We start from the raw sequence: 14222 nt of genomic DNA, 5'->3' as shown, positions 1-14222 counted from the left end.
AAACAAGGACATACAAAGTGGCCAAAACTAGTGGGAGAACAAAAGACAGGGAAACTATTAAAAGCCAGCAAAGAACGACTAAAAAAATGATTAAGAAAGAGAAGATAGACTATGAAAGTAAACTTGCGCAAAATATAAAAACAGATAGCATGAGTTTCTATTGGTATATAAAAAGGAAAAGGGTGGCTAAAGTAAATGTTGGTCCCTTAGAGGACAAGACCAGGGAATTAGTAATGGGGAACATGGAGATGGCAGAAACTCTGAACAAATATTTTGCATCAGTCTTTACGGTAGAGGACACTAACAATATTCTGACAGTGGATAGTCTAGGGGCTATAGGGGGGGGGGGAGGAACTTAACACAATCACAATCACTAAGGAGGTGGTACTCAGTAAGATAATGGGACTAAAGGCAGATAAATCCTCTGGACCTGATGGCTTGCATCCTAGGGTCTTAAGAGAAATAGCGGCAGGGTTTGTGGATGCATTGGTTGTAATTTACTAAAATTCCCTGGATAAAAGCAGGGAAGTCTTACTACAGCTCTATAAGGTATTGATGAGGCCACACCTGGAATATTGCGTGCAGTTTTGGTTTTCATATTTACGAAAGGATATACTTGCTTTGGAGGCAGTTCAGAGAAGGTTCACTAGGTTGATTCCGGGGATGAGGGGGTTGATTTATGAGGAAAGGTTGAGTAGGTTGGGCTGCTACTCATTGGAATTCAGAAGAATGAGAGGTGATCTTATTGAAACGAATAAGATTATGAGGGGGCTTGACAAGGTGAATGCAGAGAGGATGTTTCCACTGATAGGGGAGACTAGAACTAGAGGGCATGATCTTAGAATAAAGTGCCACCCATTTAAAACTGAGATGAGGAGAAATTTCTTCTCTCAGAGGGTTGTAAATCTATGGAATTCGCTGCCTCAGAGAGCTGTGGAAGCTGGGACATTGAATATATTTAAGACAGAAATAGACTGTTTCTTAAACGATAAAGGGATAAGGGGTTATGGGGAGCAGGCGGCGAAGTGGAGCTGAGTCCATGATTGGATCAGCCATGATCTTATTGAATGGCGGACCAGGCTCGAGGGGCCGTATGGCCTACTCCTGCTCCTATTTCTTATATTCTTATGTTTACCTTCCACTTCTTCTGCTAGCATCGGCTCAATCAACTTCACTTCACGCACTTCCGGGAGTATTTCTTCATGGGCATAACAAAAATATCTCGGTCAACAAAATTAGCTGCTGCTCTAATAATCTATTATAAATGACAAATGTGTGTGTTGCACCTTCCCATCTCAGATTGTACTGAAACCCCCCCATAGTCAGGCTCTGTCAATGGGAAAACTCCTTTTAACAGTGTCCACATTTACCTGCTGTATCTGTAGGTGGCCCCGTGCTTGGCATTTACAGGGTTCAGTGCCTGTTACATAACATTCAGTGCAAAGCCCATCGATGGCATGGTGTTGTGGCAGCGAGACCCGGCATTAAGCTCCAGTGTAAGACATTTGGGTCGAATTTCAGTCCCGCCCCGTTTCAGGCAAACGATGCCAATTCCTCCCCCACTGAGATTTTGATAATGATTTACTTTTTTGAGCCGTTCTTTCAGGTAACTCCAATAACAGCAGGCGAAGAAGAATGTCATTAAAACTCGCCGAAACAGGAGCTCACAGACAGCCTGTTCTCACAGACCATTCCCGATACTCTGAAAGCTATAATTTCCAACATGGACAGAAATTCCATCTCCCTCCAGCCCCGTAAATCTCTTCCCTAAATATATCCCAGAGTTCCCACCACTCTCCACCCGAAGCACCAAGTGGGGACTGAGAAGCCCCGCCCCATTCCCACCTCCCCATTATTCAGATAATTCACCCCTAGGAATGGAACAACCCCAACGCCCCACTATGCAGAAATTTGGGGGGTCAGAGTAGGGCACAGATACCCCATCACCCCTCCCCCATTAAGCTGTAAATCGGGTGCTGGGAACACGGGAAACTGGTCCTCACTGGAAAGAAAATTCAGTATGACATAATCCCCCCCGGCTCAACAGAAACCCCCAGAAGAGTGTTTGCTGCCCGCTTTCATATGAACATACGAAATAGGAACAGGAGTGGGCCATTTGGCCCCTCGAGCCTGCTCCGCCATTCAATAAGATCATGGCTGATCTGATCCTGGCCTCAACCCCACTTCTCCTGTCCACTCCCCATAACCCTTTATTCTCTTATCATTTAAAAATCGGTCTAACTCCACCTTAAATACATTCAATGACCCAGCCTCCACAGCTCTCTGAGGTAGCGAATTCCAAAGATTCACAACCCTCTAAGAAAATAAATTCCTCCTTACTTCCGTTTTAAATTGTTGACCCCTTATTTTGAAACTATGCTCCCTAGTTCTAGATTCCCCCACGAGGGGAATGTCCTCCCTGTCAAGCCCCCTCAGAATCAATACGCTTCAATAAGATCACCTCTCAGTCTTCTAAACTCCAACGAGTATCGGTCCAACCTGCTAAACCTTTCTTGTAATGACAATCCCCTCATCTCCGGAATCAACCTAGTGAACCTTCTCTGAACTGCCTCCAATGCAAGTACATCCTTCCTTAAATACGGAGACCAAAACTGTACGTAGTACTCCAGGTGTCTTCTACGGCATCCATCTCTCGGATCTTATTTACCCTATGCAAATTTGCTCGTGGCTCAGGTAGTAATCCAGAGATTATTACCTTTGTGGTTCTGCTATTTAATTTATCCCCTATCTGCTCATATTCCCTCAGCAGAATCTCTTTCTTTGTCCTCCCGATGTCATTGGTTCCCACGTGGACCACGATAACTGGATCTTGCCCCTTCCACTCCAAGTTCCTCTCCAGCCCAGAGGAGATGTCCTTAACCCTGGCAACATCATCATCATCATAGGCAGTCCCTTGGAATCGAGGAAGACTTGCTTCCACTCCCAAAGTGAGTTCTTTGGTGGCTGAACAGTCCGATACGAGAGCCACAGACCCTGTTACAGGTGGGACAAACATTCGTCGAGGGAAGGGGTGGGTGGGCTGGTTTGCCGTGCGCTCCTTCCGCTGCCTGCATTTGGCCTCTTCACGCTCTTTGCGTTGAGACTCAAAGAGCTCAATGCCCTCCCGGGTGGACTTTCTCCAGCTCGGGCGGTCTGCGGCCAGAGTCTCCCAGGTGTCAGTGGTGATGTCGCACTTTATTAGCGAGGCTTTGAGGGTATCCTTATAACATTTCTGCTGTCTTCCTTTGGCTCGTTTATCACGAAGGAGCTCCGCATAAAGCATTTGCTTAGGGAGTCTCGTATCTGGCATGCGTACTATTCAGCCTCTGAATGTGCATAGACGCAGGCGTCGTCCGCATACTGCAGTTCAATGACAGAGGTTGGGGTGATCTTGGACCTGGCCTGGAGGCGGCGTAGGTTAAACAGCTTCCCACTGGTTCTGCAGTTTAGTTCCACTCCAGCGGGGAGCTTGTTGATTGTGAGGTGGTGCATGGCGGCGAGGAAGATTGAGAAGGAGGTTGGAGCGATAACGCAACCCTGTTTGACCCTGGTCTGGATGTGGATTGGGCCTATAATGGATCTGTTGGTAAGGATTACAGCCTGCATGTCATCGTGAAGCAGGCGAAGGATGTTGACAAACTTTTGTGGGCATCCAAAACAGAGGACGACACTCCATAGACCCTCGCGGTTGAAAGTGTCAAAGGCCTTTGTAAGATGCATAAGGGCTGGCGCTACTCCCTGTATTTTTTCTGCAACTGGCACGCTGCAAAGATCATGCCTGTTGTGCCCCGTAGAGGATGAAATCCGCATCAGAGCCCGATGGAAGGAGCACTTTGAAGATCTCGTCAATCGAGATTCTGCCTTTGACTCGAGTGTTCTCGATTCCATACCGCAGCCTGCGACCCACCATCAACTCAGTGAAACTCCAACGTTGCACGAGGTAGGCAAAGCCATAAAACAGTTTAAGAATAACAAGACTACGGGTGCGGATGGAATCCCTGCTGAGGCGCTAAAATATGGTGGAGAGGCGCTGTTAGCGCAGATACATGACTTCATCTCTCTCATCGAGAGAGAGGAGAGCATGCCGGGAGTTCTGAGAGATGCAGTGATTGTGACCAGACAACACAGCCTTCACGACTCACGCTCTTGGCTGCAGAAAACCTTATCTATCCCCCTAACGATACTGTCCCCTATCACTACAACATTTCTTTTTACTCCCGATACTTGAATGGCCTCCTGTACCACGGTGCTGTGGTCAGTTTGATCATCCTCCCTGCAGCCCCTGCTCTCATTCACACAGGGAGTAAGATACTCGAACCTGTTGGACAAGAGCAAGGGCCGAGGCTCCTCCATCACTCCATCCTGAGTCCCCATACCTTCCTCGCTCGTAGTCACACCCTCCTGTCCCGGACCACGGACCAAATTTGAACTAATTAATCTAAGGGGTGTGCGTGCTTCCTGGAACACAACGTCCAGGTAACTCTCCCCCTCCTTGATCTGCCGCAGTGTCTGCAGCTCGGACTCCAGCTCATCAACACGGAGCCGAAGTTCCTTGAACTGCAGACACTTGCTGCAGATGTGGTCTCTGTGGACCTCAGTGGGGTCAACCAGCTCCCACATGCAGCAGTAACACATCGTCTGTCCCGCCATCTCTATTGTATTTAATTAAGTGCCTCTCCGCCATATTTTAGTGCCTCAGCGGGGATTCCACCTGCTCCTGATGCCTTGTTGTTCTTGACCGACGGATGGCCTTTTCTACCTCGTGCCAGGCTGGGGTTTTTCTGAGATGGTGGTGGGTAGCGTGCTGTGGGATGGAGTCGAGGACACTCGTTTCGAAGGCAGAGTCTCGATTAAGGAGATCTTTGAAGTGCTCCTTCCAGCAGGCCCTGATTGCCTCGATGTCCTTGACATGTGACCTTGAATGTCTCCCCATTCTTGGCCAGCAGTGGGTTGGGGCCTTGGGCGCTTGGGACGTAGGTGGCCTTGACTGAGGTGAAGAATCCTCGCACATCATGGCTGTCAGCCAGCTGTTGGATATCCTGTGCTTTCTCCACCCACCATCTGTTTTTCAGGTCCTAGGTTTTTTGTTGGACCTCAGCCTTCAGCCGTCTGTAGAGCTGCTTTGCTGCTCCCAAGTTGGGTTGCTGCTTTAGGTTCAGAAATGCCGTGCGCTTGCAGTTTATTAGCTCCTGGATCTCCTAGTCATTCTCATCAAACCAGTCTTCGTGTTTCCTGGTTGAGTGACCGAGCGTCTCTTCGCAGGTACTGGTTATGGTGGCCTGAAGGGCAGACCAAGTGCTGTGGGCACTCTGCACCTTAGGGTCATCGAGGGTCGCCAGGTTAGCTGTGAAGCACTGGCAGTATCGGGCTCTCTTAGCTGGGTCTTTGAGTGCCCCCACGTTGGTTTTTCTGCAGCATTGTTTCTGTTGCCGTTGCTGCTTTGGGGCTATGTTAATGTTGATGACGGAGTGGATTAGGCGGTGGTCCGTCCAGCATTCGTTGGCTCCTGTCATGGACCGGGTGGTGCGCCCGTCCTTACGGTCCCTCGCTCGGACGATGATGTAGTCGAGCAGATGCCAGTGCTTGAAGTGAGGGTGTTGCCATGAAGCCTTGTACTTGTCCCTCTGATGGAACAAGATGTTGGTGATGACAAGGTCGGGTTCTAGGAATTTTGTCAGGATCAGGGTACCGCTGGAGTTGGTTTTCCCGACCCACTCTCTGCTGATCATGCCTCCCCAGAGGTGTGTGTCCTTACTGACTCTGGTGCTGAAGTCGCCGAGGAGGATCAGTTTGTTGTACATAAGGCTGTCAGTGTTCTCGCTCAGGCCAACATCCCTAGCATAGAAAGATAGAAATTTACAGCGCAGGAGGAGGCCACTTCAGCCCATCGTGCCCTCGCCGGCCGACAAAGAGCCGCACGGCCCTTGGTCAGCAGTCCTGAAGGTTACATATAAACCTATGAACAATGAACAATGACAGAAAGGCAAAAAGCACCCAGCCCAACCAGTCTGCCCCACACAACTGCGACACCACTTATACTGAAACATTCTGCACTTCATCCCAACCAGAGCCATGTGATCTCCTGGGAGAGGCAAAAACCAGATAAAAACCCAGGCCCATTTAGGAAGAAAAAAATCTGGGAAAATTTCTCTCCAACCCATCTAGGTGATCGAAACTAGTCCAAGAAATCGCGCTGGCTGTATTCCATTCCCTGCAATACTTACCATTACAGGTTCGACCTCCAAAATCCGGAGTTCTGGAATCCACAATGTTCCGGAATCTGGACACTGGGCCGATCCATGGCGGGGTCGTCTGGAAACTGGAAAATGTTCTGATATCCGGATTCCCACCCACCCCCCCCACCCTCGGCGATCCGACTTCGCCCCGGCCTGACTTCGCCATGACTTCACCTTCCCGACTTTGCGCAGCCCGACCTCGCCTGCCCCGTCCTTGCCCGCCCCGACTTCGCCCGCCCCAATTTCGCTCGCCGCAACTTTGCCACGACTTCGCCCGCCCCGATTTTGTGCGGCCCGACCTCGCCCGGCACCTCTCCCTCCCCTTTACCTCAGCTGCCTGACCTCACCTACCTCGGGCCAGACAAGGAACTCCTCCACGGTGGCGGGGCCCCGCTCAATCAGGTCCTCGGAGGCTTGGACCCGCCCAATGACCTCATCGATGGGGCCAGTGACCCTAACTGCTACTCGGCGAGCTCCCCACCCTCCTGCCTCTTTCTGACGTTTTGAAATCCGGAAATACCCGAACCTGGGCTTGGGTGTTACTGGATTCGTGATGTCAGAAAGATGTTTTGAAGTCTGGAAAAACACAAAAACTGGCTCGGCTTCGGTCCCGAGGTTGCTGGATTCGGGAGGTCGAACCTGCATATCTGCGCCGTCCAACAAAAGGTCATCCAGTCTAATCCCAATTACCAGCTCTTGGTCCGTAACCCTGCAGGTTACGGCACTTTAAGTGCCCATCCAACCATCTCTTAAATGTGGTGAGAGTTTCTGCATCTACCACTCTTCCAGGCAGCGAGTTCCACATCCCCACAACCCTCTACGTAAAGAAGCCCCCTCACCCCCCCACATCCCCTCTAAACCTTCTACCAACCGCCTTAAAACTATACCCCTTGTAATAGACCCCTCCTCCGATGGAACTATCCACTACATCCAGGCCCCTCAATATTTTTTACACCTCAATGAGGTCTCCTCGCAACCTCCTCTGTTCTAATGAGAACAAACCCAGCCTATCCAATCTATCCTCATAACTAAGATTCTCCATTCCAGGCAGCATCCTAGTAAATCTCCTCTGCACCCTCCCTGTGCAATTACGTCCTTCCTATAATACGGCGACCAGAATTGCACGCAGTACTCCAGCTGTGGCCAAACTAAAGTATTATACAATTTAAGCATTACCTCCCTGCTCTTATATTCTATGCCTCGGCCAATAAAAGCAAGCATTCCGTATGTCTTCTTAACCACCTTATCCACCTGGCCTGCTACTTTCAGGGATCTGTGGTCAAGCACTCCAAGGTCCCTTTGTTCATCTACACTATTAAGTGGCCTACCACTTAATGTGTATACCCTTTCCTTATTAGCCCTCCCAAAGTGCATTACCTCACACTTCTCTGAATTAAATTCCATTTGCCACTGCTCTGCCCACCTGACCAGTAGATTGATATCCTCCTGCAGTCTATGACTTTCCTCTTCATTATCAACCATACAGCCAATTTTAGTCTTGTCTGCAAACTTCTTAATCATACTCGCTATATTCAAATCTAAATCGTTGATATATACTACAAAAAGCAAGAGACCCAGTACTGAGCCCTGCCGAACCCCACTAGAAACATCCTTCTAGTCACAAAAACATCCACCAATCATTACCCTTTGCTTCCTACCTCCAAGCCAATTTTGGATCCAACTTGCCACTTTGCCCTGTATCCCATGGGCTTTAACCTTCATGACCAGTCTGCTATGTGGGACCATATCAAAAGCCTTGCTAAAGTCCATATATACTACATCGCACCACTACCCTCATCGACCCTCTTGGTTACTTCCTCAAAAAATTCAATCAGGTTAGTTAAACACGATCTTCCCTTAACAAATCTGTGCTGACTGTCCCTAATTAATCTTTGCCTTTTCAAATGAAGATTTATTCTGTTTTTCAGGATTTTTTTCCAATAATTTTCCCACCACTCAGGTTAGGCTGACAGGCCTGTAATTACTCGGCCTATCCCTTTCTCCCTTCTTAAACAAGGGTACCACATTAGCAGTCCTCCAATCCTCCAGCACCATGCCCAGATCCAAAGAGGACTGGAACATGATGGTCAAGGCCTCTGCTATTTCCTCTTTTACTTCACTCAACAACCTAGGATGCATTTCATCCGGGCCTAGGGATTTACCTACGTTCAAAGCTGCTAAACCCCTCAATCCTTCCTCTCTCACAATATTTATTTCATCCAGAATATCACACTCCTCCTTGATAGCAGTATCTGCATTGCCCCTTTCCTTTGTGAAAACAGATAGAAACATAGAAACATAGAAAATAGGCGCAGGAGTAGGCCATTCGGTCCTTCGAGCCTGCACCACCATTCAATATGATCATGGCTGATCATCACCTCAGTATCCCTTTCCTGCTTTCTCTCCATACCCCTTGATCCCTTTAGCCATAAGGGCCATATCTAACGCCCAATGCAAAGTATTCGTTAAGAACCCTACCAACTTCTTCCGCCTCCACACAAAGATTACCTTCATGGTCTCTAATAGCTCCTGCCCTTTCTTTAGTTGGGGAGAAATTACAACATGCTGCGGTGCAGAGGGGACCTGGGAGTCCTTGTGCATGAAACTCTTTTAGAGTTTATCTGTAAAACAAAACATTTAACCGTGCCACCCGAACTGGGTGACACACCAGATCCTTGTGCATGAAACTCTTTTAGAGTCTTCCTTGTGCATGAATCCCAAAAAGTTAGTTTGCAGGTGCAGCAGATAATCAGGAAGGCGAATGGAATGTTGGCCTTCATTGCGAGAGGGATGGAGTACAAAAGCAGGGAGGTCCTTCTGCAACTGTATAGGGTATTGGTGAGGCCGCGCCTGGAGTACTGCGTGCAGTTTTGGTCGCCTTACTTAAGGAAGGATATACTGGCTTTGGAGCGGATACAGAGACGATTCACTAGGTTGATTCCGGAGATGAGGGGGCTACCTTATGATGATAGATTGAATAGACTGGATCTTTACTCGTTGGAGTTCAGAAGGATGAGGGTTGATCTTATAGAAACATTTAAAATAATGAAAGGGATAGGCAAGATAGAGGCAGAGAGGTTGTTTCCACTGGTCGGGGAGACTAGAACTAGGGGGCACAGCCTCAAAATATGGGGGAGCCAATTTAAAACTGAGTTGAGAAGGAATTTCTTCTCCCAGAGGGTTGTGAATCTGTGGAATTCTCTGCCCAAGGAAGCAATTGAGGCTAGCTCATTGAATGTATTCAAGTCACAGATAGATAGATTTTTAACTAATAAGGGAATTAAGGGTTATGGGGAGCGGGCGGGTAAGTGGAGCTGAGTCCACGGCCCGATCAGCCATGATCTTGTTGAATGGCGGAGCAGGCTCGAGGGGTTAGATGGCCTACTCCTGTTCCTAATTCTTATGTTCTTATGTTCTTAGTTACTCTCTTACTCTTAATATATTTCTCGAGCCTCTTAGGGTTTTACTTAATTTTACTGGCCAAGAATTTCTCGTGCTCTCTCTTAACATTTAAACTTTTGCCTCTTAATTTTCTATATTCCTCGAAAGATTCTATAGTATTTAGCCGTTGGTATATGACATAAGCGTCCCTTTTTTTCTTAATCCTCTCCTGTAAGTCTCTAGACATCCAGGGAGTTCTAGAATTTTTTCCCCAGCCTTTTTTTTTTAAGGGCACATGTTTGGCCTGAGCCTTCCGGGTCTCCTCCTTAAATGCCTCCCACTGTTCTGACACTGCTTACCCACAAGTAGTTGTTTCCAGTCCACTAAGGCCAAAACACTCCTTAACTTACCAAAATTAGCTTTTCCCCAATTCGGAACTTTTATTCCAGGCCTATTCTTGTCCTTATCCATAACCAACTTGAATTATGGTCACTGACACCCAAGTGCTCTCCCACTAATAACCCTTCAATCTGCCCAATTCATTCCCCAAAACTAAATCCAAAACCGCCCCCTCTCTTGTTGGGCTTGCTACATACTGACTAAAAAAGTTCTCTTGAATGCATTTCAAGAATTCCGCACCCTCTGTACCCTTCACACCAAATTTATCCCAATCAATATTTGGATAGTTAAAATCCCTTACTATTACTGCCCTATGGTTTTTGGACTTCACAGCAATTTGCCTACATATTTGCTCCGCTATCTCCCTCCCACTGTTTGGGGGTCTATAATACACACCCAGCAGAGTGATCGCCCCTTTTTTATTTTTCAATTCGACCCATATGGCCTCATTTGATGATCCCTCTGAAATATCATCCCTCCTCACCACTGTAATAGTTTCTTTAGCATACCACAACCTCTCCCCGCTGACCCCCCCCCGACCCCCCACCGACCTTTTTACCCCCTCTCTATCTTGTCTAAAAATCCTGTAGCCAGGAATATTAATCTGCCAAACCTGCCCCCCTTTCAGCCATGTTTCTGTAGTGGCTATAATGTCATACTCCCAAGTGTCTACCTGTGCTCTTAGCTCATCTGCCTTATTCGCTATACTCCTTGCATTAAAGTATATACCATTCAGCACAGGAAGACCTCCTTGCTTACTACATACTAAGCCCTGCTTCCTGTGTCTTACAGATTCGCTTTCTAGATTCTTGCTATCCAATTTCTGCTTTACTTCCTTCCCTTTTGAATTCGTTCTCAGGTTCCCATCCCCCTGCGAAGCTAGTTTAAACTCTCCCCACCAGCACTAGCAAAACTCCCCGCGAGGATATTGGTCATGGCACTGTTGAGGTGCAACCCGTCCGGTTTGTACAGGTCCCATCTCCACCAGAAGCCTCAGGGATTCCTCAAGAATGTAAACACCCTCCCTCCTACACCAACTTTCCAGCCACGTGGTCATCCTCTCTATCGTTCTATTCTTATACTCATTAGCACATGGCACCGGTAGTAACCCGGAGATTACTACCTTTGAGGTCCTCCCCTTTAATATTCTTCCTAGCTCCCTCAATTCTTCCTGTAGGACCTCATCCCTTATTTTACCTATGTCATTGGTCCCGATATGGACCACGACCTCTAGCTGTTTACCCTCACCCCCCGCCCCCAGGATGCCCTGCGTCCGCTCTGTGACGTCCTTGACCCTGGCACCAGGGAGGCACAAAACCATTTGGGAGTCACGTCTACGGCCGCAGAAACGCCTGTCTGTTCCCCTAACTATAGAATCCCCTATCACTAGGGCCCTTTTGTTCCTCGTCCCACCCCCCTGTGCAGCTGAGCCACCCGTGGTGCCTTGGAATTGGCTCTGGCTGCACTCCCCAGAGGCACCATCGTCCTTACCGATACTCAGAAGTGAATATTGGTTTGAAAGCGAGATGGACTCACGGGGGGATTCCTGCGCTACCTGTCTAGCACACTTACTCCGTCTGGTGGTCACCCACATCGAAGCATTGACAACACGCGACCAGCCCCGTTGGGCGGGCCACATCGTCCGCATGCCCAACACGAGACTCCCAATGCAAGTGCTCTACTCGGAACTCCTACATGGCAAGCGAGCCCTAGGTGCGTACAGGAAATGTTTCAAGGACACCCTCAAAGCCTCCCTGATAAAGTGCAACATTCCCATCGACACCTGGGAGTCCCTGGCCAAAGGATGCCGTAAGTGGAGGAAGAGCATCCGGGAGGGCGCTGAGCACCTCGAGTCTCGTCGCCGAGAGCATGCAGAAAACAAGTGCAGGCAGCGGAACGAGTGTACGGCAAACCAGACTCCCCACCCACCCTTTCCTTCAACCACTGTCTGTCCCACCTGTGACAGGGACTGTAATTCCCATATGGAATGTTCAGTCACCTGAGAACTCACTTTTAGAGTGGAAGCAAGTTATCCTCGATTTCGAGGGACTGCCTATGATGATGATGATGATTTAACTAATTAAGATTTGAACGTTTGGTTTATAATTCCCGCTCTTACTTTAAACCAATGCCGAAGAAAAGAGAAAAACTGACCAACCAATCACTTCCCTGCTCTTCTGTGACATCATACTTTGAATAATTTTACTTCTTATCCTCCCAGATCGGTTGGTGCTGCTGAAGCGTGCTCCTTGTGTAATCCCTGCAGATCCTGTAACCTATCCATTCCGTTCCCATACCCCCTTTACCAAACTTCCCTATTCCGCATTTTTCACATAAGAACATAAGAAATAGGAGCAGGAGTCGGCCATATGGCCCCTTGAGCCTGCTCTGTCATTCAATAAGATCATGGCTGATCTGATCATGGACTCAGCTCCACTTCCCCGCCCACTCCCCATAACCCCTTATCCCCTTATCATTTAAGAAACTGTCTATTTCTGTCTTAAATTTATTCAATGACCCAGCTTCCACAGTTCTCTGAGGCAGCGAATTCCACAGATTTACAACCCTCCGAGAGAAGAAATTTCTCCTCATTTCTGTTTTAAATGTAGGCCCTTTGTTCTAAGATCATGCCCTCTAGTTTGAGTCAGTGGAAACATCCTCTCTGCATTCACCTTGTCAAGCTCCCTCATAATCTTATACGTTTTGATAAGATCACTTCTCATTCTTCTGAATTCCAATGAGTAGAGGCCCAACCTACACAATCTTTCCTCCCTCATCTCCGTAATCAACCTAGTGAACCTTCTCTGAACTGCCTCCAAAGCAAGTATATTCTTTCTTAAATATGGAAACCAAAACTCAACACAGTATTCCAGGTGTGGTCTCACCAAAACCCTGTATAACTGTAGTAAGACTTTCCTGCTTTTATACTCTATCCCCCATGCAATAAAGGCCAACATTCCATTTGCCTTTCTGATCACTTGCTGTACCTGAATACTATCCTTTTGTGTTTCATGCACAAGGACCCCAGGTCCCGCTGTACTGCAGCACTTTGCAATTTTCCTTCATTTAAATTATAATTTGCTTTTCTGTTATTTTTGCCAAAGCGAATAACCTCAATTTGTAACACATTATACTCCATCTGCCAAATTTTTGCCCACTCACTTAGCCTGTCCATGTCCTTTTGCAGATTATTTGTGTCCTCTTCACACATTGCTTTTCCTCCCATCTTTGTATCATCAGTTACACTCGGTCCCTTCTTCCAAGTCATTAATATAGATTGTAAATAGTTGGGGTCCCAGCACTGATCCTTGCGGCACCCCACTAGTTACTGATTGCCAACCAGAGAATGAACCATTTATCCTGACTCTCTGTTCTCTGTTTTCCCTGAGCATTCCCCTTCCTCGCTCCTATTCACCCCTTCCACCTCCATTCCTAAGGCCTCTCCCCCTTCCCTACACTTCCCTCCTCCAATTCCCTGCCTCTCTACCCTCCCCCTCTTCGCTTGGGTCCAATTTTCCCCTTTGCCTTCTCACCCTGCTCCACCTGAATATTGCTCAGTCGCAGCAGATCCGCAACTCACGGTTAATTCCCGAACCCAACGGTGTTGAGCTGGATGTTTACCTTTGACTTCATCTGCTGGATTCTCATCAATCATCTCCATTTCATGTATTTGCAAGTTTTTTTCTGAATGGACAAAACAAAAATATCTCAGTTAACAAAATCACATGTTGTTCTATTATAAAGGACAAAAGCTGTGTGTGTTGCATCTTCCCATCTCAGATTGCACTGAAACCCCCCATAGTCAGGCTCTGTCAATGGGAAAACTCCTTTTAACAGTGTCAACATTTACCTGCTGTAGCTATAGGTGGCCTTGTGCTTGGTATTTACAGGTTCAGTGCCTGTTACAAAACATTCAGTGCAAAGCCCAGCGATGGCACGGTGTTGTGGCAGCGAGATCCGGCATTAAGATCCAGTGTAAGACATTCGGGCCGAAATTCAGTATCGCCCCGTTTGGGGACGGTAACCGAGGTGAGGCGGAACTTCTTGCGCCCCACGCGGAAGTCTCGACCCCGGACGCAAAATTGGGGTACCGCCGCCGAGACAGAGTGGAAACAATGTCGGATGCTCCACTTGCTCTCGGGGACAGGACCACAGCGGTAAGCCCACAAATTTTCCAGCACTACTCGGCCTCTCCCTGTAGCGCTG

General features: G+C 48.0%; 1 protein-coding gene across 1 annotated transcript in view; it reads right to left on the bottom strand.

The window, feature by feature from the left end:
- LOC139266116 (sterile alpha motif domain-containing protein 15-like) overlaps positions 1 to 14222 on the bottom strand; it is a 283681-nt gene that overhangs the window by 151047 nt on the left and 118412 nt on the right. Inside the window, exons 14-15 of the mRNA XM_070883964.1 lie at positions 13638 to 13700; positions 1136 to 1198 (exon numbers count right to left, since the gene is read on the bottom strand). Of these exons, the coding sequence (XP_070740065.1) occupies positions 1136 to 1198; positions 13638 to 13700 (126 nt within the window). The remainder of the gene's footprint in view (positions 1 to 1135; positions 1199 to 13637; positions 13701 to 14222) is intronic.

The sequence above is a fragment of the Pristiophorus japonicus genome, chromosome 6 (assembly GCF_044704955.1).
Source record: "Pristiophorus japonicus isolate sPriJap1 chromosome 6, sPriJap1.hap1, whole genome shotgun sequence".
In the NCBI taxonomy this organism is placed as follows: Eukaryota; Metazoa; Chordata; class Chondrichthyes; family Pristiophoridae; genus Pristiophorus; species Pristiophorus japonicus.
Note: the sequence above shows the minus strand (reverse complement) of the source record. Positions and strands in the feature narration are given on the sequence as shown.